Source organism: Microchirus variegatus, assembly GCF_963457635.1.
Source record: "Microchirus variegatus genome assembly, chromosome: 14".
NCBI lineage: Eukaryota > Metazoa > Chordata > Actinopteri > Pleuronectiformes > Soleidae > Microchirus > Microchirus variegatus.
The window spans coordinates 7481291-7505320 of record NC_139815.1 but is presented as its reverse complement, the minus strand read 5'-3'; the positions used below and the strand labels follow the sequence as shown (position 1 = coordinate 7505320).

General features: G+C 40.5%; 1 protein-coding gene across 1 annotated transcript in view; it reads right to left on the bottom strand.

Annotated features, from left to right (window-relative positions):
• The window catches only part of LOC310936933 (protein kinase C-binding protein NELL1-like), a gene marked incomplete at its 3' end in the record, with an annotated part of 241541 nt that overhangs the window by 195859 nt on the left and 21652 nt on the right, over window positions 1-24030 (bottom strand). Inside the window, exon 3 of the mRNA XM_083901097.1 lies at window positions 13296-13446. Coding sequence (XP_083757223.1) covers window positions 13296-13446 — 151 coding nt within the window. The remainder of the gene's footprint in view (window positions 1-13295; window positions 13447-24030) is intronic.

Sequence of the window (24030 nt, the reverse complement as noted above, 5' to 3'; positions counted from 1 at the left end):
AAATGGATTATTTAGCGGCAGAAAGAAAGCAGGACATGACAACTGGACACAGTAGTTAGTAGTAGTGGCTAAAGTTAGCTTTTGTTGCACAATTCATTATGTGTGTGTTTCTTTAGCAGCATGATTAGCCATGTTTACATTCAGGAACGATGTGGTCATCTCTTTGTGTGTAATAATAGCCACATGCAAGCTCACAGTGTGTTGAAGTGTGTTGAACTTCTAGGTCTGCTGCTATTTTCACAAATTATGTGCGACACTGCCCAACAACAATCTCCAATACTTATTGACCTAAATGAATTTGTTAAAAGACTATACTTCTTTTTTCGACTAAAACTAGACTAAATCCTTTTTGAGTTTTTCGTCGACTAAAACTGGACTAAAACTATCACATATAGAAGTGACTAAAATGTGACTAAAACTAATAAGCATTTCGTCTAAAAGACTAAGACTAAATCTAAGATGGTTGTCAAAAACAACACTGATGTAAATAAAATTAAATGGGTTTTTAATAAGTTGGTACCTAAGAAATCTCAAATGGCACAGATGGTGCCAAGCTGTGCCAACAGTGAGAACGCCCAGACATCTCTTTAATAAAACCTCTGTAATTTCACTCTGCTTCATTTCAGCAGCATCAGACTTTGCACAGCTCATGTTCACATGTTACATGACCTCCATGTGTTTTTAAGCTCCTACTGCATATTTTAAAATTGATATTTGCTTTAAATTGCAATATTTTTTTAGGCGAGAGAAAAAAATCCTTCAGTTATGCTGTGTTCCATGTACATTTACTCTGACACAGTGGCATCTACTGTGAAACTTAATCTCACAAGTGTTATCTTCATTTTGATACCAAGATAATTCACATAGAGCATGTAACTGCAGAGGTTAACTCTATTTAGTTTGGGCATGTCATTTTCTAGCAGGGACTCCAAAAAGAGGGTCAGGGAAGAAGTGGTTAAGGGCCAAATAAATGTTATGGTCAAATTGTATTTTTAAGTGTAATATCCAGGTAATAATGAAAAGGTAATTGTGTGGTTAAATTAAACAACCAGGTATTAAGCATTTTTTGATTCTCATGCATGGCTAATGCACAGAAAGTGTGTTCCACGTATCAAGTCTTTACCTTGACACTAAAGATTGTGTGTGGGACAAAGAGTAAGTGAGTAGTATACTGATTTTAAATAATAACTGATTTTTAAAGGTAACACACTGATGGTAGCCTGTTGTGTTTTTCATTACCAAGCATTTAGCTAAATATTCGCATAAAGTTACCTAATGTTACCTCTAAAGGGGTATAGGGTATTGTTTACACCTAAAGACTATTGCAGAATCTATCATATCTGACATCAGGAAAGTCCCTTCATTCTAAACTGAAAAAGAGTCAGCGGTATTATTATCCCCCAAAAAATTCAATTACATTATGGAGTGTTTGATGTTTTTTTTCTGTTAGAAAACGGTTCTGTGAGAAGAGCAGCTGAGAGGTAGGTGAAGGTCTCTGGGGTCTAAAGACAGGTGGACAGGTGGAGGAGCTCTGGCTGTGTCTGGGGGTGTCGGGGGATCCTGTCATTCAAACTAACAACAAACACAGTGGAGAGTGTGTGTTCAGGGGGGAGTGTGTGCCGGGGTGAGATTGTCTTTTTTTTTGTTGCTAGGGAGCAAGCAGAGCCTCTGTCATGCTGTGCAAATATTTTTTTTTTCTTTCCTGTGGGCTTGATGTTCTTCAGAGTTTCTTCCCTGTAGGCTTCTTCAGCAGGCGTAGAGCTGCACTGTCCGATGACGTGCTTTGTTTTACAAGGCAAGCTCAAAGAAACTGAGCCAGCAACTAAAGGAGCAAATGCTGGTGTGAAAATCTCACCAACAGGATTTTGATATGCAACACAGTTTGTTTGCCATAAAAATACAAAAAAAAAGTTGGACTCACTGTGCTAATTTAATATCAGTCATTTACATTAATCTCCTTTCTTTCTATTTTATTATCTACTATTTATTATGTACAGTATATGGTTCAGCGTCAGTACTCTAACATATTCTTACCCTGTGATACCCAGTCTACGCTGCCTGCACTGCACCAAACAGCAGACAAAGAAAAACACATCAATGTGCTGCATGGAAAGGAAAGAACACCTGCAATAACGGATTTTTTTTCTGGAAATGTGTGGAAACCAAAATACAACTGAGACTGTAAATTAAGAATGCATCTGGTGAACACAAACACAACTTCCAATAAACTATAATTTTGCTCCCAGGCGGGGGTATCTGGCTAAAACAAATACAACATAATTTCCATGCTTCTTATTACACCTGTCTGTTCCCTTCCTCGATCGTGCTGTCTGTCAAAGGCCAGGATGCCCAAAAGAAAATCAGCTCTGTTTTCTGATGTGTAAATAATTTGTTTTGCTGTGGGTTCATCACATTCCTGCGCTATCTATGCAATATATGACCAAAAACAAATTCATTCACACTGCCCTTTTAACAAGAATGCAATTGAACACACCTTTGACAAAAGAGGGTGTGGGATGAGACACAACAATAAACAGACTGTCAACATGCACGAGTCTGCATGTTGAAATGCAAATTTCTGCAGCTTAGTCAACGTGTGTTTGCTCAGCTAAATTCAGAAGAATGCAAACGAGTAGCATCATCTGTACTGTATTGCATATAGTGCTGGGCACTACACTCTAAGAAATAAGGGTTCCAAAATGTCCTTCTACAAGAGCTGAGGTTCTACATGGACCATTTGCTTATGAAAAACCCTTTCTTCAGGAAAGGGGTTTTAAAGGGTTCTCTGGATCAAAATGGTTCTTATTGGAACCATTAGAGTTACCAAGAACCCTTGAAAAACCCTTTCCTGTATAAAGGATTTTGAAAGGGTTCTTGGTGGAACCCCCCAAAAGGGTTCCAGGTAGAACCTCTTTGTAAAGGTTCCACCTGGAGCCAAAAAGGGTTCTCCTATGAGGACAAGCCAAAGAACCTTATGGTTCTACTTAGCACTTTTATTTCTAAGAGAGTAGGTTAACGCCCCCTAGCACTAATTGAACACTTTTTCATAGAAGAAATTCTGCAGAGCCATGGTCCAGCGTGTGCAGTGTAGAAAAATGCTTTCTGTGCAAGGTGAGCTGGCCCAACTCACCTCCACTCCACAAAACCAGCACATTAAAGCAAAAACAGCATCAGTTCCTATTGTTAATTTGTGAAATTCCAAATCATCTTTGATAATTTTAGCATAATCATATTCAGAAATGTAGCATCTCACCTTTTTGTGAGGTTTTTATATATAATTTAGGTTGATTTGATATACACTGTACATTAAATATTTCTTTCAAGAGTCTAAATGAATAGCATCCCATAAAAAATATCCATAATAACACTTCAGAGTGGTGATAGTTTAACACACATCACCATGTGAAGGTCCTACATCAGGGCCACATTAGGCAATATACAAATGAGGTACTCACTGTAACCAAGACATTTATTTCATAATCCTTTCATATTGGCAAGTGTCGAGAATTTCAAATAAAGGCTCATATTCAGCTAACTGCGTATAATTATATATATATATAGATTGCAAAGATGGCGCCCCCTGTGTGGTCGCCTGTTGCAGCAGCTCCCGGTATTTTCTAGCCTTTTTCTCTTTAAACTCTGTATTTTCCTACTTTTTTCAACTTCTTTTTAAGTGTGTCTTTTTATTTAAGCACTGTCACCATGGGCACCAAGTACACCATGCTTGTTGTAGCACTGTTGGTGAGTTTTTTACACTTTTCGACCGTGTCGGGGGATCCCGCGTGGAGTCACGGCTCCATTGTTTACAGTAGTGATCAGCTGTTAGCGCTGTGCTACACAGCTGTGCTGCCGGAGGAGCAACCCGTTATTCCCCGTGTGCTCAGGAGGAGAAAACGGGGGTGTCGCGCTGGAGTCCAACGCCGTGCTGGAAGGAGACGTTTCAGACCTGTTCTCCCGTCCATTATTATGGGAAATGTATGATCTCTCCCTAATAAAATGGACGAGTTAGCGGCGCTGACCCGGCATGAGAGGGTTTACCGGCACTGCAGCATCATGCTGTTCACGGAGACGTGGCTCACCGCTGCTGCCCCGGACACGGACACCGCGCTGGACGGATTCCAGCTGATTCGCGCGGACAGGACTAAAGAGAGTGGAAAGAGGAAAGGAGGAGGACTGGCAGTGTTTGTGAATGATAGATGGTGTAACTCTGGGCACATCACTATTAAAGAGCAACACTGGTGTAAGGACTTGGAACTGTTAGCCGTTAGCACCAAACTATCTGCCGCGGGAATTCTCGCATGTTATCGCGATAGCTGCGTACGTTCCCCCCTCTTCTAACGCTAATGCAGCCTGTGACGTCCTGCACTCAGTGGTGAGCAGGCTGCAGACACAGCATCCACAGGCTCTCCTCCTGATCTCTGGGGATTTTAATCATGCCTCTCCTTCCACCTCTCTGCCCACACTCAGTATGTCACTTGCCACACCAGAGACAATACAATACTGGACCTTTTCTATGCCAACACCAAGGAGGCATATAACTCATCCCCTCTCCCCCCCCCTCGGAAGATCTGATCACAACCTGGTTCATCTCCTTCCTGTGTACAAACCTCTGGTACACAGGCAGCCAGCTGTGACCCGCACGGTGAAAGTATGGTCTGAGGAGACCGATGAGGCTCGGATGGACTGTTTTGAGTCTACTGTGTGGGACGAACTTTGTGAGGGACATGGGGAGGACATCGACAGTCTCACAGACACCATTACGGATAACATAAACTTCTGTTTTGAGAGCACTGTACCCACCAGGACAGTACGGTGTTTCTCTAACAACAAACCCTGGATTAACCCTGACATAAAGGCTCTCCTTAAGGAGAAAAAATAGAGCTTTTAGGTCAGGAAACAAGGAGGAGCTGAAGACTGTTCAGAGGGAGCTGAGGAGAAAGATCAGGGAGGGGAAGGACAGCTACAGGAAGAAGATGGAGGAGCAGCTGCAGCAGAGAGATGTCAGCGGAGTCTGGAGAGGCCTGAAAACCATCTCCGGCCACAACAAGCTGGACTCCCAGACTGTAGGGGACCAGAGGTGGGCTAACGACTTGAACTTATTCTTCAATAGGTTTGATCAGGCCCCCACTTCTCCCCCGACAGCCCTGCTGGGACCTCTTTCATCTGGATCACCAGTACACTGCCCAACCTCCACACCCCTCCCTTCATCTCCCAGCTCGTTCAACAACACACAACCCCCCTGCTCCAATCTGTCCTTCACACCTAACCAGGTGAGAAAAGAGCTCAAAAAGATCAAGGCGAAGAAGGCTGCAGGTCCTGATGGCATCAGCTCCAGGCTCCTCAAATCCTGTGCAGTTCAGCTGTGTGGGATTATGGGGACCATCTTCAACATGAGCCTGAAACTGGGGAGAGTACCACACCTATGGAAGACGTCCTGTGTGGTACCAGTGCCAAAAACACCGCACCCCCAAGACTTTAACAGTTACAGGCCGGTGGCACTAACATCCCACATGATGAAGATCCTGGAGCGTCTGGTGCTGTCTCATCTGCGCCCTGTGGTGAGACCAGCAATGGATCCACTGCAGTTCGCCTACCAGCCCAGCATCGGGGTGGATGACGCTGTCATCTACCTGCAGGACAGAGCTCTTTCTCACCTGGAGATGTCGGGGAGCACTGTGAGGATCATGTTTTTTGATTTCTCCAGTGCTTTCAACACCATTCAGCCAGCATTTCTGAAGGACAAGCTGGAGCATGCAGGAGTTGATCCTCACCTCACATCCTGGATTGTGGATTATTTGACTGATCGACCCCAGTATGTGAGGACTCGGGATTGTGTGCCGGACATGGCTGTCTGCAGTACAGGGGCCCCACAGGGAACAGTTCTGGCTCTGTTCCTCTTCACCCTGTACACTGCAGACTTCTCCTACAGCTCCTCCTCCTGTCACCTGCAGAAGTTCTCTGATGACTCTGCCATTGTCGGCCTCATCACAGACGATGACGACAGAGAGTACAGAGAACTTGTTCAGGATTTTGTGGACTGGTCCCTGCGGAACCCCCTCCAGCTCAATGCGGGGAAAACTAAGGAGCTGGTGGTGGATTTCCGCAGAAGACGACACTCTCCTCCATCACCGGTGAGCATCCAGGAAATGGACATAGAGATGGTGACATCTAAAAAATACCTGGGTGTTCCCCTAAGCAATAAACTGGACTGGTCTGATCATGCTGCTGCGCTCTACAGGAAGGGTCAGAGCAGACTCTACCTGTTGAGGAGACTAAGGTCTTTTGGAGTGCAGGGAGAACTCCTGAAGACCTTCTACGACTCGGTAGTGGCATCACAGCCGCAGACAGGAAGAGGCTGGACAGGCTGATTAAAAAAGCCAGCTCTGTCCTTGGATGTCCCCTGGAACCAGTGGAGGTGGTGGGAGAGAGGAGAATGGCTACCAAGCTATCATCTCTGATGGACAATCTCTCCCACCCCCTGCAGAACACCATCGCAGCACTGGGCAGCTCCTTCAGTCACAGACTAAAACATCCAAAATGTCTGAAGGAGCGTTATCGCAGGTCGTTCCTCCCTGCAGCTGTTAGACTATACAACAAGTACTGCTCTAAGTAGACCACACACACACACACACACACTCTCCACTCTCCATGTGCAATATACTGTTAATTTTCATTGGTGTAATATACTGTATATATTTTTTCATAATGTACATTTTTTTAAGTGCAATATATTGTCATTTTTCATACTGTCAAATTTTTTATAATGTAGTTTTCTCATCAGTGCAATATCCATATCCTTATTTAATATCCTTATTTAATAGCTCAGCCTTGTTTCCTTACACTGTAAATACCATGTGCATACTGTGTATATTCTGCAGACCGGTTGTAATGTACATTCTACATTCTATTTTTAAACCTATTTTTATAGTCAGTGTTAATATCTTTATATATTGTACTTTATATATTCTAATTCTTTTTGGTAATGCATGTTTATTATTTATTATCCTTATCTTTATTGTCTTGCTGCTGTAAAACTGGAAATTTCCCCACTGCGGGACGAATAAAGGACTATCTTATCTTATCTTATCTTATCTTATATTGACAGCATCCAGCTTCCACGCTACCATTCACATATACTTTTAACACAAAGTATAACAATTTTCAACCTCTTTTCAACAGTGTGTTTTTCAACTCCCACCACATGTCAACTTTAGCTCGGCATGTTTTCTTAAAAGAGGAACCTGTAAGCGCTCATGAGCTGAGGCACTGAGGAGGAGAGACAGAGCTGCAGAATGACAAAGAGAAGGCGAATGAACAGAGCAGCTGGAGGAGCTGGATGAGCATCTTTGGTGTTGGAGTGCTCAGGTAAGGAGAGCAGTGAGAGCCTGGACTTTTGAGTTTATTCATCATAGCACTATTGCCACTTGCTGACAACAAGAGAGTTAGTGGAACCAAGAAACTGCTGGCTGGGATAAAATAGGCTCCTTTTGTTCTATTCAGCCTAGTGGAGCAGCAATAAAGCTTCCCTCGCATTCCCCAGAGCCGGGCACAAGAAGAAAAAAAATCTTCCGCTTTTTCAGCAGGGTACAGAGAGACGCTCGCATCGAAAAGACATTTTCCCTTTGAGGATGAGGAGAACGAAGGATGAGAGGACAGAGAAAAGAAGAGAAGGATAATATCATACTGGAAAAGTGGAGTTGGGAGAGGGGGTGGGAGGGAAAACAGGACGGTTTGATTTTGCAGAGAGAGAGAAAAATGAAAATGTAAGGAAGAGCGGGAATGTATGATTGGATTTTGCCCAGTGGCAAAGCCAGTTGTATGTTAGCTTCGTGAATTGGAGGTCTGTGCTATAATGGGGGAGAATAGGCATCGGCAGAGGGCTCTAATAGGGCCTTCAGAGAGAGTTCAGAGGCTCAGAACAAATCCACAGTCACAATGGAGCACAGGTCTGCACTCAGCCGGTCAAGGCTCTGTCCATCTCAGCCAATTTAATTACACTTGCAGTGGTGTCTGTGTGATTCACACACCTCATCACAAAACAACTTCAGCCTGCTGCAATTCGGCTGAGCAATATTTACAACTGAATGTGTCCTGTGTGATTCACAATAATACAAACCAGTGGGAGGGAAATAAAACATCTTGAATGGAAAATAAGTGACTGTAGGTTTATTATAAGACATTTAATAAAGGCGTGTCAAATATGTCAAAACACTGTGTCTGTATTTCAGCTGTAAAGTGTACAACAATTACTGGAAAGATACCTTCAATTACTGGAAAGATACCTCTTATTTTCCATTCTCCATTTTTTTCTTTCTGTCAGTTGTGTTTGGAAATATGAATAATTGCCTCTGTGTGCTATTAGAAACCCACTTTTAAAATATTTGCCACCTGAACAGTTCTTTTTTTGTTCATTTTTTCCCCCTTAGAAACCGTCTCCCATCACACTAGATGACCATCCACAAATCTTAGTTACTGTTTGTTATGGATTAACAAATCCTCGAAAGAAATTAAACAGCTGGGAGACATTGTTCAAATTCTATCAACTGAAGAAATGTTTTCATTGGTTTTACTAATGACCATAATTGTTCTATTGACTTAAATATCCTGGAAAGATAGTTCAGCAACGCTATCATCACACATAGTATATGTTATAAAACAGTGGCTGAGAACTAGGGATGGGACTTTTTTGCCGACAAATCGATCCTAATCGATCGAAACCTCGACAAAAAAATGAAAAGTAAAAAAAGTGTCACAAACACGTAAAGTTCACGACCATGGAGGTTAAAGAAGCTGTGCACGAAAAGGTGATCCTGCTGTCCAGGCTCGCTGCACTCTCAGATGATGGTGCGCGCGTCACCGGCTCGTTCTCTCAAGTGGCTGTGCGCGTCCAAGCGTGTATGTGTGCGTGCAGTGCGAACGAGGTTGCGCTTAAGTTTAGGACGGGGTCGGGGGACATGACACAAGCGCTACACAAAGGAAGACGGCATCTCACCCAGTCAGGATCACTGTACTTCACTCTGGTGGACACATAACGAGCGCAGGTTCAAAAACCTGAGCCGTCTGGCGAGTGGCGTCACATTTTTTTGACACACTTTTTTTCCTTTTTTTTGCCCCTCATTTTTACTATCGCTGTTCTGATGGTCAATAATGGACATTACAGCCATGTTTTTGAGCATAAAATTAAGTAGTACACTGTAGAATAATTTACACCCCCGCATTACTGCTGTCAATGCTGCTGTAAAAAAAAAAAAAAGTCGACAAAAAATTCGACACGTGGACCTCGACAATCGACTAAAAAATGTGTGAAATTCCCATCCCTACTGAGAACATGGCTGAAAAAATAGGTACCCAAATATTGCTCCCTGGACGCTGTTCAGTGGCTGACCACTGCTCGTCTAGGAAGGTTTCTCGTAGGGGATGGGTTAATGCAGAGAAGGAATTTTCCCTGCGGGATGGATAAACGACTAATTTACTATTTCATTTACTAATATGACGAGTATTAGTATTATTACATTCCACTGCCACAAAATCTGCTTGCATTTCAGTATTTTGGATCAATAAAAGAATCTGTTAGTTGAGAAAAGTGATCATTGGTCCCCCATCGAAAAGTGTTTTGCTGTGCCCCATTCTGTTCTTCATATACAGTAGGTCTTGTGGCATTTTTGGTTATGAACCAGCACACTGCCCAGCACAAACCTTCAATGGTCACTATTGCTGATGGCTGCAACTTCATACTCTGCAACGCCCTCTGGAGGAGGAGTATAAATGGGCCTTTTAAAGGTATGGCTTCATGACGGACAGGAGCCATAGTTAGCATACCACCTCACCTCTATACAGTGTTGATATAAACTGTCAGCCCCACTGCCTTTAACTGCAGTCACTGCGCCTTTGTTTTGCTCGCTGAAATATCCCTGCCCCACACATGCGTCTTACCTGGATGTAAAAAGACATAGAAAAGCTCTGACACTAAAATTCAAAAAGTTGAGGAAATGAAGTCGAGAAGAAGAGAAAGAGGAGCCGACTCCTAGCGTGAGGCTGCAGGTGCTGCTGATAAAGAGGAAGAGAGAGTGGACGACTGCTGCTAAACCAGCCCTTGTTTATATGTTGTTAAACTACCATCAAAATGATGAAAATGTTGCTTCTCCATGTTATCGGAGCGTTTCACGTTCATATTCTGCACAAACACTGATGAACCGTGACATTTGGACTCAACCAACATAAAAACAATGGGATGGAAAAGCAGTTGGAGGATACTCAAAATCTGGAGTAATAAACCAGAGCTCCATTCCCTCAAAGTCAACTTACCTCAGCTACATATTTCTGAATAACATTAATAAAATAAAAACTGTAATGGGTGCATCTGAGTCGGGCTGTATGCCTTTAATGCAACATTTGCCTGGTTGGAAATCTCCAAGCCACATTTGCTGCATGGTACATGTCACTGTGCCTGAGGGAGGAGGACAGCACCATCAGCTAGCTCCATTTAGCCTCACTGTTGGTTGGCCAGCTTGCTGTGAGACAATTATGCCTTCAGGTAATGTGGAGGGAAAGAGAGACAGAAGGGGGGTGGAGGGACTAAAAGGCAACTCTCAAGGTTACCTTAAAAGCACAGCAGGAGGTAAAATAATATTTTTCCTCAACAGCAGATTATAGTACATTAGGTTCTAGTAGGAAAGTGGGTTCACAGGAGGCAGATTATAGTAGATATAAATAATGAAAAAGCTGCAATAAAGAAATACTAAAATATAAAGTATGCGTACCATAACTTGTATGTACACTACTACATATTAACTGTAAATATGTTGAATGTGTCTATGAGTCAGCACATAGACAGTAGTGGTCAGATTATCTCCACCTGTTGCTGAACTGGATCATTTACTAAATATTATGTTTAAGGATGATCTGCAGCTGTTCTGCACTAGCAAAATATATTTCAGACCACTTTAGAACACTTTGCTCTGAAAGTGCAGGTTTAGTTGTAGCTCCTAGAATCTACAAAAAACACTCACCAGTTTGACACCACATAAGGTTTGGCTTACAACCTTCCTCTTTGATAAAGCTAATTGTTAGAGTTGGCTTAAGCCGTGTTTCCATCATGGTACAGTCTGGTTTGGTACAGTACGGTTGAAATGCTCATCTGTGCTGAACAAAATTCCAGGACGCTTCTTTGTGAAGCCACACATATTTCAAAATAAAGCTTTGTTGAAAATAGCAATGGATTCAAGGAACTGAAATGCTGAAGTATTTATTTTAACCTAAAACTGGCGTTTGCTTCCTATTATCATTATCATTACCATCTTATCAACCACTTACATCCCACCTTTATCTCCATTCAACTTAGCCAGACACTGAAATTGGACGCCCACCCTGATTCTTAAGTTTCCTATATCACTTTTACTGCCCATTTCCACCGAGTGCTTGATCACCGTGAGAACTGTTATCAATTTCATCACAATATCTGTATGCCAGCGTCTCAATCTATATAAAATTAATTGTACTCATAAATGTAGTCTTCAAGCCTCAAGATTCATGATTTGACCGGCACCATGACAATTTCTGAAACCAGAAATTCACAGAAGTCATCTGTAACTAGGGACCGACTGAGCGATAGCAGCTGTCAACCACTCATATGTGCCATGCTTTATTGTATACGTTTCCCTCTAAATGGAATTATAATTTGCAAAATTGACATAATCTGCTATTGAAGAAGACCCAAAAGTTTAAGACATTTTAACTCCTGTAATGGTAAATTCAATTTCTCTGTCTCAGAGCTACAACTGCCCATCACCCTATACCTGCTGAACACAGAATATCAGGTCCTTTGTGTATAGTGTATTGTATATTGTGTCTTTTGTACACAAGTGTGAAAACACTGCCTGGAATGGCAAACTCTTTGTCTATTGGAGGAATGCAAAAGGGGAGTTGCTCAGGTATAAATGTGGATGGCCCACTATGCTCTGGGTCTTTCTCCAGCTCGGATCACTCCTGTGAAGATTGACCTTTTCCTTGCAACGAAAATAAAAACTTGTCAGCCGGCAGAAGTTCTCTATTTCATTCTTCACCTGAGTTGCCATATATTGCTTAAAAACAAATACATTTTAGAGGACTATCTTTATTTACACTCTCCCATTGAGTATGATGGCATAGTCTGGACTCCAAGCACACACACACTCCCCTGCATGCTCACTTTGACTGCATGTTACCCTGAAAGCTTTTACCTTCAGAGGAGAGGAGGAAAATCAATGATGCCTGCCCTTTAAAAACAATTCACAGTTGTATAAGTGTACAGTTGTATCCCTCTGCCTCCCAGGGGGCAAGGAAGGGGGGGGGATTCAATGCAGTCACCTAGTGTCCTACAACCATCACGTTTTGCAGCATTGCAACAGATTTAACAAAACCCTCTGAAACAGCCAAGAAGAGATGACCTATGTTTTTGTTGTTTTTCAGTAATTCATAGCCACACAAACCCTATGTACATGGTTCATAGCATCAATTTATCATTTTTAATTTGATGTATTGTTTGAGACTGTCACAAATTAATGTGACACTAAGGTGCATGGAAAAAGACATGAGGATAACGGTCTGTGTGTCTCCTCCAAGACGGATGTGGAGAAGGGGGTGTGATGAGCCAAGGTGCTTGATTAACGCACACGCCTGCGTCTCTGACAGTGTTTCTGCACCTAAATCGACCGGATCTCACAAGAGTGGAGACACTATGTCGGGAGAGGCTGATTAGTGGAAGTGTGGCACATTTATCTTTGTGGTTCATTCCCAGCCACAAATGAAATGAAATGAAAACAAACGTATCTCAATCACTGCAGTTTTGTTTACTCTCTGTGGGTGCTGGTTCATGTGTGGCATAGAAGTCGGTGAAAATACTCTATGATACTATATATGATCTATACTCTCTTATCTCTTATCTTATTCTATATTCCCTTTTTTGTGGCCACACTGATTGATAGTTGGTGACTTCTTAGGAAGGCTATCCTTCTGCCATGAACATATACAACAAAACTGTACTATTCCAAAACCACAATTGATGAAAAGGCAACCCCTCAAAGTGTGACACTGAAGGCAGAAACAAACAATGCAAAAAATGTTAGTCTGGAGCCCTGAAAACACTGGTCTCCCCCCTCCACCACCCACACACTTAGACAAACTAAACATCAACAGCCAGCCAACAGATTCAATTCATGTCTGGCTTTAAGAATAAAATCACTCAGTAATCCCTGGACGTTAAGTTGTGTGGAAAAAGAAGTTGCAGGCCAAAATGAAGAGGATTATAGATGGATTACCTGTGTTCTGACTCGTGGATGGAGAATATGACTCCTGATGTGGAGGACTTCTGCTGGACAGAAGCCAAGAAGGTAAACTCTCTTTTACTCCTGAACAGCTGCACCACTTTCTCTGTGATGTGTGCCGGGGCGTGAACTGCTCTCCCAACATCTGTGGGAAGAAAGTAAAGTTGACAGAAATCATAAGCTTGTGTAAACTCTTCATACACTTCATTTGCACTTGTCAAATGTGTGAATAACCCTAAACAGCACTCCTGGACATAGCTTACTGCACTATGTTACACTTTTTTTGGCCATCATGTCTATCAGTTCTAACCACTCAGTCCTCAATACAGCAATTTCCATCCATCCATCCATCCATTTTCTACCACTTTATTTCCACATGAGGGTCAATAGGCGGGCCACACCCTGGACAGGTCACCAGTCCATCAGAGGACCACATATAGAGACAAACAACCATCCACGCTCACTCAACTGTGAGACTGTGGGAGGAAACCTGAGAACCCGGAGAAAACGCACTCACACGGGGGGAACATGCAAAGTCCATGCAGAGAGATCCTTGTTCCGACCAGGCTGTGAACCCGGGTCTTTTTGCTGCACATTAAGAAATCAAAGTACGACACTGTACCTAAAAAGGTACAAATGCTTTGTCGCTCCAGTTGTACCCTATCAGGGTACAAGCACTGTGCCTGTAAAAATTGTACCTGTTAGTTTGTACCGCTAAAGAAACATTTCTGCACCCCTAGTGACAAAAATGTACCTGTACACACTGAGAAAGGCGTACCCTGATAGGGTACAACTGGAGCAACAGCAAAAGCTACAGTCTCGACCCTTTCTTCTTCAAAGAAAGTGTCAAGGAAAAACATATACCGAAGTAAAGCTGCAACTAACGATTATTTTCGTAATCAATTAATCTGTCGATTATTTTCTCAATTAATCGATGAATCGTTTGGTCCATAAAATGTCAGAAAATGTTAAAAAAACGTCGATCAGTGTTTGTCAAACCTGGAAATTATGATTTTCTCGAAAGTCTTGTTTAGTTCACAAACCAAAATGATTCAGTGTTAATGATTTCTTTGTTATGTGGAGCAAATAAACCAAGAAAATATTCACATTGAAGAAGCTAAAACAATCAGAAATCTTGTTTTAATCATGAAAAAAGCTTCAAACCAGATACCAAATAATATGCAGCACTAGTCTTCTTATTATATCAAAGCCAGTCAAAAATGAGTTTCAATAATGATTTTCTACTTTGCACAAAGGCATTGTTTTCCAATTACAGTACATATAGCAATAAGCAACATAAATAAACCTACAGTGATGATGAAGAAAGGTTTACTATAATTACAGTTGTACGCCGGTTTGTGCCAAAACATTGCACAAATAGTGAAAGCAATTTACTCTAATCAAACATTTGCATATCTTCTACAATATATCTGACTGTGTTGATCACTGCCTGGAAATAAAGAAAACATGGTAAGCTATCGGTAATTGTCAGCAACAAATGAGTGTGCTCACGCTGGTTCTCCACTTAGATCCAGACTACAATCTCTCAACAACTATTTAAAGGTCTCATATTACTGCATACCCTATTTCTCCAAGTTAACCTAGTTCCCTGGTGTCCTAATGAACATGTCTGTGACATGCTTTGGTCAAAATACCTTAAGGATGAAGCACCACAGCAGTTCAATCACCCTGCCAAAACAACCCTGTTCAGAACACTCTGTTCTCTAAAAAAAACTAACAGCAGTTAGCGTTTGGAAAAATGATCATTTTCAGGCTCTAGCAGGCACATTGCCATCATATATAACATGTATCTACTGGACAGATAAATCCTCTGAGGCTGGAAGTTTGTGCAGAACTGTGCTGCACTGTGGAGCCAAGAATAGAACTGTTTTACGGACAAAGCGGAGCTCCGCTAGACAACAATTCCAGGAATTTAGTGTCTTGTGACGTCCCAATGAGCGCGGAAGATTTATCTCCTGTACTTAGACTGAGGAGGACCACAAAAACATGAGTAAGTCATCTTTTTTCACACTTTGGCGACTGATAGAGCCTCAAAGAGTTCCAGATATAAGTATTAAAATTATTAAAAAGTTGATTTTGCATAATATGGGATAAAATGGTTTAAAAATTGATACTAAATTGTGTAGACTCATGGGGTTACAGGCCTGAAGTGATTCTTTCTCGAGGGCCACCCTAAATGTGACATTTGTGATTGAAATGTCTCAATACCTTGTGGACGATTAGATGAGTTGCCCTCAGGAAATCGAGACGTTTAAAAGTTTAGACACAACCGCGTGGTCTTCACAAGACTATACAGTCAAGTAAAAAGGTGAGCAAGTGTCTGAGACACCAGAACCAGAGCACGTTTGTGGTCCCACAATCACATCTGCCGATGACAGAAAGTTCAATCGCGAGGAGCCCTGTGGCTGTCTCAGTGCAGGGCTTTTTAAATCTCCCCTGAGTGATGGCGGTTCGCCTGGCCTCGCTCCCAGCCTCCCCACTGTCAAAGCCCTGTCAATGGAGTGCCACTTTTCAAAGCTTCCCCAGTTCTCCGACATGCTGCCTCTCTGGCCTCAGCCTGTCATGAGATCAACTCCTTCAATTGCGCAGAAACAATGACCCTGTTTTTGTGATGTAACGATACTGACAGATTTCAATCGCTTTTTTTGTAGCGTCACATAAAACACCAAAAAAGTGTACTGTGGCTCAAGGTCAAAAAATTTACCACATTCATTTGATGTCATTTAAAATGCTGCTGCAGCTCATATATGTAGACAATCAATAAAGACAAGTCCCTACCCTTAATAAATGTCATCAATACCAACAAATTGTAGCAATGAGCTTGATATGACCTTGAATGCAAAATGAGAATGAGAGTTGAAACATATTTTAACTACAGTGAAAGCACAGCACATCTGTGTCAAGACAGAACGCTCAGTGATGGGCTAAGAGGCTACACCATGATCTCTTTTTAGAAAAGGTTCCTGTTCTGATGACAATTAGATGAAGTCCTTGAAGTCTACAAAGGTTTCTTTGCCCAGGTTTCCATTGAAACAAATGGGGATACTTTGGGGGGACTAATACCAATATTAGTCCAATGCAGTCATTTCAGACCATTTATGAAATATGAAACTGTTAAAAACACATTATGCTGACAAAAATAAATGAAAAATAATAATAATAATGAAATTCCTTGGAGTAATGATTGACAATAAACCATGTTGGAAGCGACACACACAGTTAATCATATTAAAGTGGGGCCGTATGTGCCAAAACACAGTAAAAAAGAAGCAGAGAAAACAGATGTCTGAGGAAGCAAGGAAGACTGACTGAGCCAATAGAATAGAATAGATATAGGTACTTTATTAATTCCAACTGGGAAATTAGAGTGTAGCACTCAGTTGCACAGTTGTTTTGAATGTTTTTCTAAAGCTTTGATTTGACTGTACAAGTTAAAAAGAAAGAAAAATGGTCCCACTCACTTTTGTTCATTGAAAAGTTATGATTTAGTTAATTTCCGGATACTTGATTGTTATTTCTATTTTCTTATTCTGCTGTCTATATGTTTTATTTTCTCTTTTTTCATGTTCAAACTAATAAGTACATTAATTAGACTATTTAATAATAGCATTTTCTGAACTGATGACTGAATTTGTGGTACCAATAAGTCCGGACGCTATAGTACATGTACGTTTTACTCTAAAAAAAAGAAAAAAAAATTGGTAGGCGAAGATACAGACATCCATCTTCTCTGCCAAAGACAATTTATACATCCAGCCATCCACTGTGACCTCCTACTTCTGCAAATTTCAGAACACATCTCCAGGCTTTGCTTCTGGGAGAGAAAAGTAATTTTACCCACTGAAGACGAGATATAGGCACGGCTGTTTTAAGAAAATGTGTGTCTTCTATGTCAGTTACATCACAAGCTGAAGTACGCTGTGTAGAGCTGAGAGCAGAATTAAAGCAGTGCAGAAACACTCTCTGCTTGTAGACATAAACAAACTCATTTACAGTGACAGGAGGAAACGGGTAGAACGGAAAGGTTCATCTCCCAGCAGACAACAGGAAGCTCAGTGTTGCAGGCAGCAGCCGTTTGTAGACTCTCCCTCTCCCTCACATTTTACAGTTTATCACTTTAATCAGGAGTCTGGTGGGTCCTCCCCTCACCTGGACTCTTATAGATGACTTCTTAAACTGGTAGTGAGGAAGAGGAGCCCAGCTGAGGACTGGAGAGACTTTACTCACCGAAGGCACAGTCTGTGCAGTCTGTGTGGACTTCTGTCTGACCTGATACGGATAAACCCATGCCATAGTGTCCAAGCCAGATAGACACACTTCAGTATTTTTGTTCAACTTTTTAACCAGGACACAAACTGAACCAGGGCAGTGAGGAGGCCAGCGTCCGGCACGCCAGTCAATGGGCATGGATGATGATTTCCATGAGCCTTTAATCTGCAGCTCTCAAAGAGAGACATGCATGAACATACACAACCTAAGGTTTGTATGTATGTGTGTGCACTAGAAAAAAAAAAAAAAAAAAAGTTGAAAAAAAAGTTGAAAAAAAAACCTTAATATTTCAAAGCAACTTGATGCAATAATTTTTTTGGTTTACAGCCCAACAAAAGATCTCGAGTATTTTTTAAAGTTCCATCCATCCATTCATTCTTTTGCTAGACAAACTTCTAAGTTAGAGTTTGGCTAACTAATCTTGTTCAGATAATAATCAGATTAATCAGATAATTAAAAAAAAGTGATTGCATCAAGTTGCCTTGAAAATTTGCGTAGTGCTGTCAAAATGTGCGAAAATGTTGAAAAAATTGTGCGATTAATTAATTATGATCTGTAATTAATTAATCTAATTAATCTCATTTTTAATCTCACTTTAAAATTGGTGAGAAAAGCCCTCAACTTGAGATATTTTCATTTAAAAAAGAAAAAAAAAAACTTGAAATCTCGAATTTCAAAGTCGAGATCTCGAGTTTCAAAAAAATGAAAGAAAGAAAAAATGACCAAATTTAGTTTTTCCTCATTTTTTGGAAATCACGAGTTTGAAAGCCGAGATATAGAGTTTAAAAAAAAAAAAAAAAAAGTTTATTTTAATTTTTATTTTATTTTGTTCGACTTTCAAACACAAGATTTCAAGTGTTGTTTTTTGTTTCATCATTATTTTTTTTCTCATGTCACTTCAGGGGCTCCATAACTGTATATGAGTTTGTCGTGTGTTATAAATGCAATTATGTTAATGTTGGCTCCCTGAGAGAAATGAAAGGAAGGTTTACCACCCTAATCAATGTCTAATATTCCTCTACCTGGGTTTCTCATCACGGCTCCATCTTGTTTTTGAAAATGTTAGGCAGTGACTCTGCACTCTGTGTGGTCTGGGGCCACATGAGGTATGTTCACCCTTATGTTATCTGTGAGCCCTTTCATTAGAAACATGACACATCACATCACACCAAATAACCTAGCAGGTAAGTCAGAATCTTTGCAGTCAGTCAGGTCATCTACTTGGAAGGGGAAGGAAAACTTGAACTGAATCATCAATGTTTTATCCTTTCACGGTTATGAATATTTCAGCAGCTGAGGAGTTCTTCAAATGCGACTCAACTTAAGAGAGGCATGCTGAGAGCTTGGCTGTGTTTGTAGGCTGCATGACATGCACTCACTCACTCTTTCACATGCACAAACTCTTTTCCTTTGTTTTTCTTCTGTACCAACACTGTTCACTTTTTGTGGCTTTTTGCCAGTTTCTAAACCTTATTTCTTTGATATTCTGATGCTGTTATTCCCATGCTTACACTGTTTTATTTGCTACAAACTACCGTTGTTTCTTTTCCTTCTGTTGGCATCTCTGCATCTACATCTCTGATGATGAGTATGTTTCAGCATTTTGCTTCAGATAGTTAACTGTAACAACTTGTGGAAAATATGAAATGGCTATTTTATTGATAATCTGATTTGCAATAAATGTGTTGTAAGGACAAGATGTAAAATGTGACCCAGCCTTACCATATCCATTCCAACATCCAGTATATACCACCATATATATATATATATATATACATATATACATACATATACATATATACATATATATACATATACATACAGTATAAACATATACATACACACACATATATATATATATATACACACACATATATATATATATATATACACACATGTATATATATACACATATATACATATACATATACATATATACATATACATACAAATATACATATACATATATATATACACACATATATATATATATATACACACACATACATATAAACACATACATATATACACATATATACACATCTATATGTATATCAGGGGTCGCTTTAACCGAATATTTTCCGTAATTTACCGTTTTTTTAAATTGGCGACAGAAACATCTGAGGGCCATCCATCATTTTGACAGATTGCAATTCACACCCCTGACCACTTGGTGGCGAAGAGCATATTACAGTAATTGGCTCTTGTAGAAGAAGAAAAGTAGAAAAGAGGAAAAAATGTCACGACAGTTGAGTGTCAGAAGTTTCTTTAAAAAGTCCAATAACGATGTTGATAAAAGAGGTGAGCGAGGAAGCGGCAGCAAGGAGGTGAGGGGGGAGTACAGAGTTCAGTGGGAGCAGGAGTTCTCCTGGCTGAGGACGGTGCTGACAGCGCATTAAAGAGCTATGGACAGGAGGCTTTGGAGCGCGTCTGTGACCCTCTCATATTTCACTATTCATTGTTCATATGTAGCTACTGGGGCCACAGTCAGATGTTTTGCTTGATGTGTGTATCCACGGCGTGGATTATTTGTTTAGCTTTTTTGGACTGAATATTTAGTAAAAATTAATTAAAAGTATATGTAATTGAATATTTATTATCATTTAAAAAATTAAAGTGACCGGTAAAAATAGCTTATGACAGGATTTTTATGACCCTGTCATTTAAAATGACAGACAACAAAAAGTCTAGCGCAACCTCTGATGTATATACACATATGTATACATATATATATACACATATGTATACATATATATATACACATATGTATACATATATATATATATATACACACACATACGTATATGTATACACATACATATACACACATACTATATTACATATTATACATATATACATTTTCTTCTTTTTTTAGAAAAAAAACACTGAAAAGGGGAAATCAGTAACTTGTGGCCTAATTAGCAATAAATTAAAGTTAAAGTTTTTTCCGAGATTTCTTTTTTATTATTATCAATTGCTTAACACTAGTGAATTGCATCTCTACTTCAGCATTAATCATGGTGATGTGTCATTAGCTGCAAAATATAGGAAGATAAATCAGTTTGTATCTGTATCGTATGTGTATTTGTTTTTGAAAGAGATCAATTTCCGGTCAATCAATTCGGCTGCTGAATGTTTTATGCAATTTTTTTTTTTTTAGAAATGTGACAATACCAATAATTGTAATATTCTTATTGCTGTTAAATTGGAAAAAAAGTTTGCATTAACTTGTATGAGGACTATTTTATGTGTGCTGTGGTTTAACACAACAAACTTTATGGAGGCTGATGAAATTTGCAAAAAGTAACATGCTGCTTTAAAGCACACACGCAGTACAACAAACCTTAGTCACAGCGGCGCAGCGCCACAGTGTGACTAGTGACCCGACATCCTCTGCCCCCTATAGTGTATACGGTATCAATTCTATCAGATAAATAAACAATCAAACTGATTGAATTGCACTGTGTTGAATCATATCATGTTAAATTGCACTGCATCATGATTGGGATGTGACTCGTACCATATTTGTGTTTTTGTTTTAAACATTACACCAAATACTCAGTCGCATGTGTGTGCTCCATTTCCTAACGCCTCACTCCCTCATCTTTCGTTCCAGTCCTTTTCCAGCCCTGTTCTGCAGTCCGTTCTTTCCACTTCTTCTACTTCTAATACACTGCAGACCCGCCTTGAGCAGCCGAAAGCAGGCTAGCTCCTTAGGGACAGTCTGCTGTGTACTGGATGGATGACTGGCTCGCTGCACTGTATGTGTGGATACACAGATGAGTGGGGGGAACAGAAGTTTGGAAATAAAGACGACTGTCTTTTGCGGGATCCAACACAGCAACACTGTAAACCATCTCTGCTTTTTGTGTGCTTCTAGCTTGTGAGAACTAGAAGCACACAAAAATGTTTTGTATAAAACATGCCATATTCTTAGTAAATGTGCAACCATTCCGTTTACCTTTTTATATTTATATAAACTTTTGTACTTTATTTATTCTGTCTATAATCTATTACTTTATCCAGAACTTTGGTCCACTGTATTTCTTTTAATTGCTTTACAAGTGATACATATCAGCATTCCTATTAAGGTCATGTTTTTTGTTTATTTTCTTCATGTTTCCTGTTTTATTGTGAAACTCTCGTTTCAGATCGCTTCACTTCCTGCCCCTGTCCATCTTCCCTTTGTTTCTGAAATCTGATGTTTGTTTTTGGAGTCGTGCTTTTGAGTCCTGCTTTTTGTGGAGCCCCCGTCTTAACAACAAATAAAGTTGGATTGTATTGGAGAATTTCAAAATAAAAGTGCTTGTTTTATTATGCAACAATATTTACTTCACAACAATAATGATAAGAAAGCTTTGCCTTGTCAGTGAAGGGATCATAAGGGAAAACTAAAGGAGGTAAAGATAAGCCACAATGCTCTAGTTCTAAAAAAATAACAAGCTAATATAATGTTCCATTGTAAATTATCCTGCATAATTAAACAGACTGAACAATGCAATGGATTTACATCTAACTTGATCTTTTTGGCAACGAAACACAATAGCAATATAATCCTTTTATTACTTTATTCAGTATCAAATAAAACTTAATGAAGTTTAAAAATTACACTCACATTTATGCTTCTGTTTGCAGTAATATAATGCAAGCTCATGAAATTCAAACGCTGTTCAACCACAGTCGCTGTGGGCACTAATCTCTTTCTGCAAGGATTTGTGTGCATGTGTGTGTGTGTGTGTGTGTGTGTGTGTGTGTGTGTGTGTGTGTGTGTGTGTGTGTGTGTGTGTGTGTGTGTGTGTGTGTGTGTGTGTGTATGCATGTTTTGTTAACAACTTTTTCTGCCTAGATCCAATCCATAATCTGCTCCACCCCCACAGCTGTACACAATCCTACATGACTGTGGGCAGGTTTTAGCATCACAGCTGGCAATGTGCTTCAAACCACTTGCACCACATACACATAATTCTCTCTCACACACACACATGCACACACAGGGGAAATAGGTGGAATTGAAATGTGAGCTAATTTTGTATTACAAAGAGTGCTTTGAGGTGCTGTATCAGTAACTGTCAGGCCTCCAGTAGGCCCACGGCTGGGAGTCTGGCTGACTCTGAGGGACCACGCAACCATGGAGCTGGGGCCCCTGTAGAGATCCAGGAGAGCCTGAATAGACTCTCCCAACCCCCTGCACAACTCAGCCAAGCTTAATTACCTTCTCACTCTCCTCATAGTGCACTGCCTAACAAACAGCCAATCACTGGATCCGACAGTGGGACAGCACAGGCCGGTAGGCTTGCCAGCCAGTCTCCATACTGTCATCAGCACTGCTTATGCAGCAATTCATCTCAATTAGCCATGCTCTGCATGCTTGAAAAATATGATGTTGGGATAAGGCTGTGATAACGGCATCTCTTAGTAATGCCCCGCTCCCCCCCCTTAAATTGCTGATGAATCACCCCTGAGAACTCTCAACTACCATGTCGTTAAACATTGAATAAAGAAGCAAATCAGCAAATAACCTCATAATCACACAGTCATGCCTATGGCAGGGATCTTTCATCACTGAGTCACACGGATGAGCTGACAGCCACCCTGTTTGCCCCTGTATGTGCACTGCTGCTTTCTTTATCCCATAAAATAAGAGCGCAAAGAACGCAAAAAAAACATGTTGGTTATGGAAGAAGTACAAGCGGTGCATCGTGGCCCGCTCGCAAAGCAGAGCTGGGAGATACGATCAAGACAGGATATGCACATGGAAAGATAATACAGCCAAAAGGTCCCCAAGAGTGTCCTGCTTCTTTCCCACAAAACTGTCACAAGCTCATGGCGCAGCAACAGTCACATACAACATGTTGCATATGTGCATTTGCGTGACTTAAACTGACTCTACATTCATTATCCATACACCTTATATGTACTTAATTTAGGCTATAATTTAGGCTATAAATGCTAAACTGCTAATTTGCTGTGTTTCAACCATGTAGCTCACTTTCAAAGAGCCATCAGATGTCAACTGAAGACATGGGGGAGTGACTTAAACACTTGACAGTGGGGGAGTGTACTTGGTGTGGAGGGCGTTTATTTGAGATTAGCAGAGCAGCGTCTGTCATGGTTGACGTCGTTGCTGAATTTTGTAATATTAGATCGCATGGAACCTGTGTTGAAATATGCACATCACGCTTTGATTAGTCAGTGATCAAGCTGCTGTTCTGAGAGTTTAACATTTCTAATCTTCTGCTGCAATGCAATGTGAAGCAAAAGACCCACAATGCAATGCAGCTACACTTGACTCTACACTATTAAACGTATTATTGTTAGTCAAGTCAAATGTTATTTGTAGAGCACATAAGCCCTTTGTTGAATATCGATCTGTTATGTTTGCAGTTGCACCAGGTTTGGTTTGTTTTCAATAGAGGTTTTGCAAAATACACTTATGAAG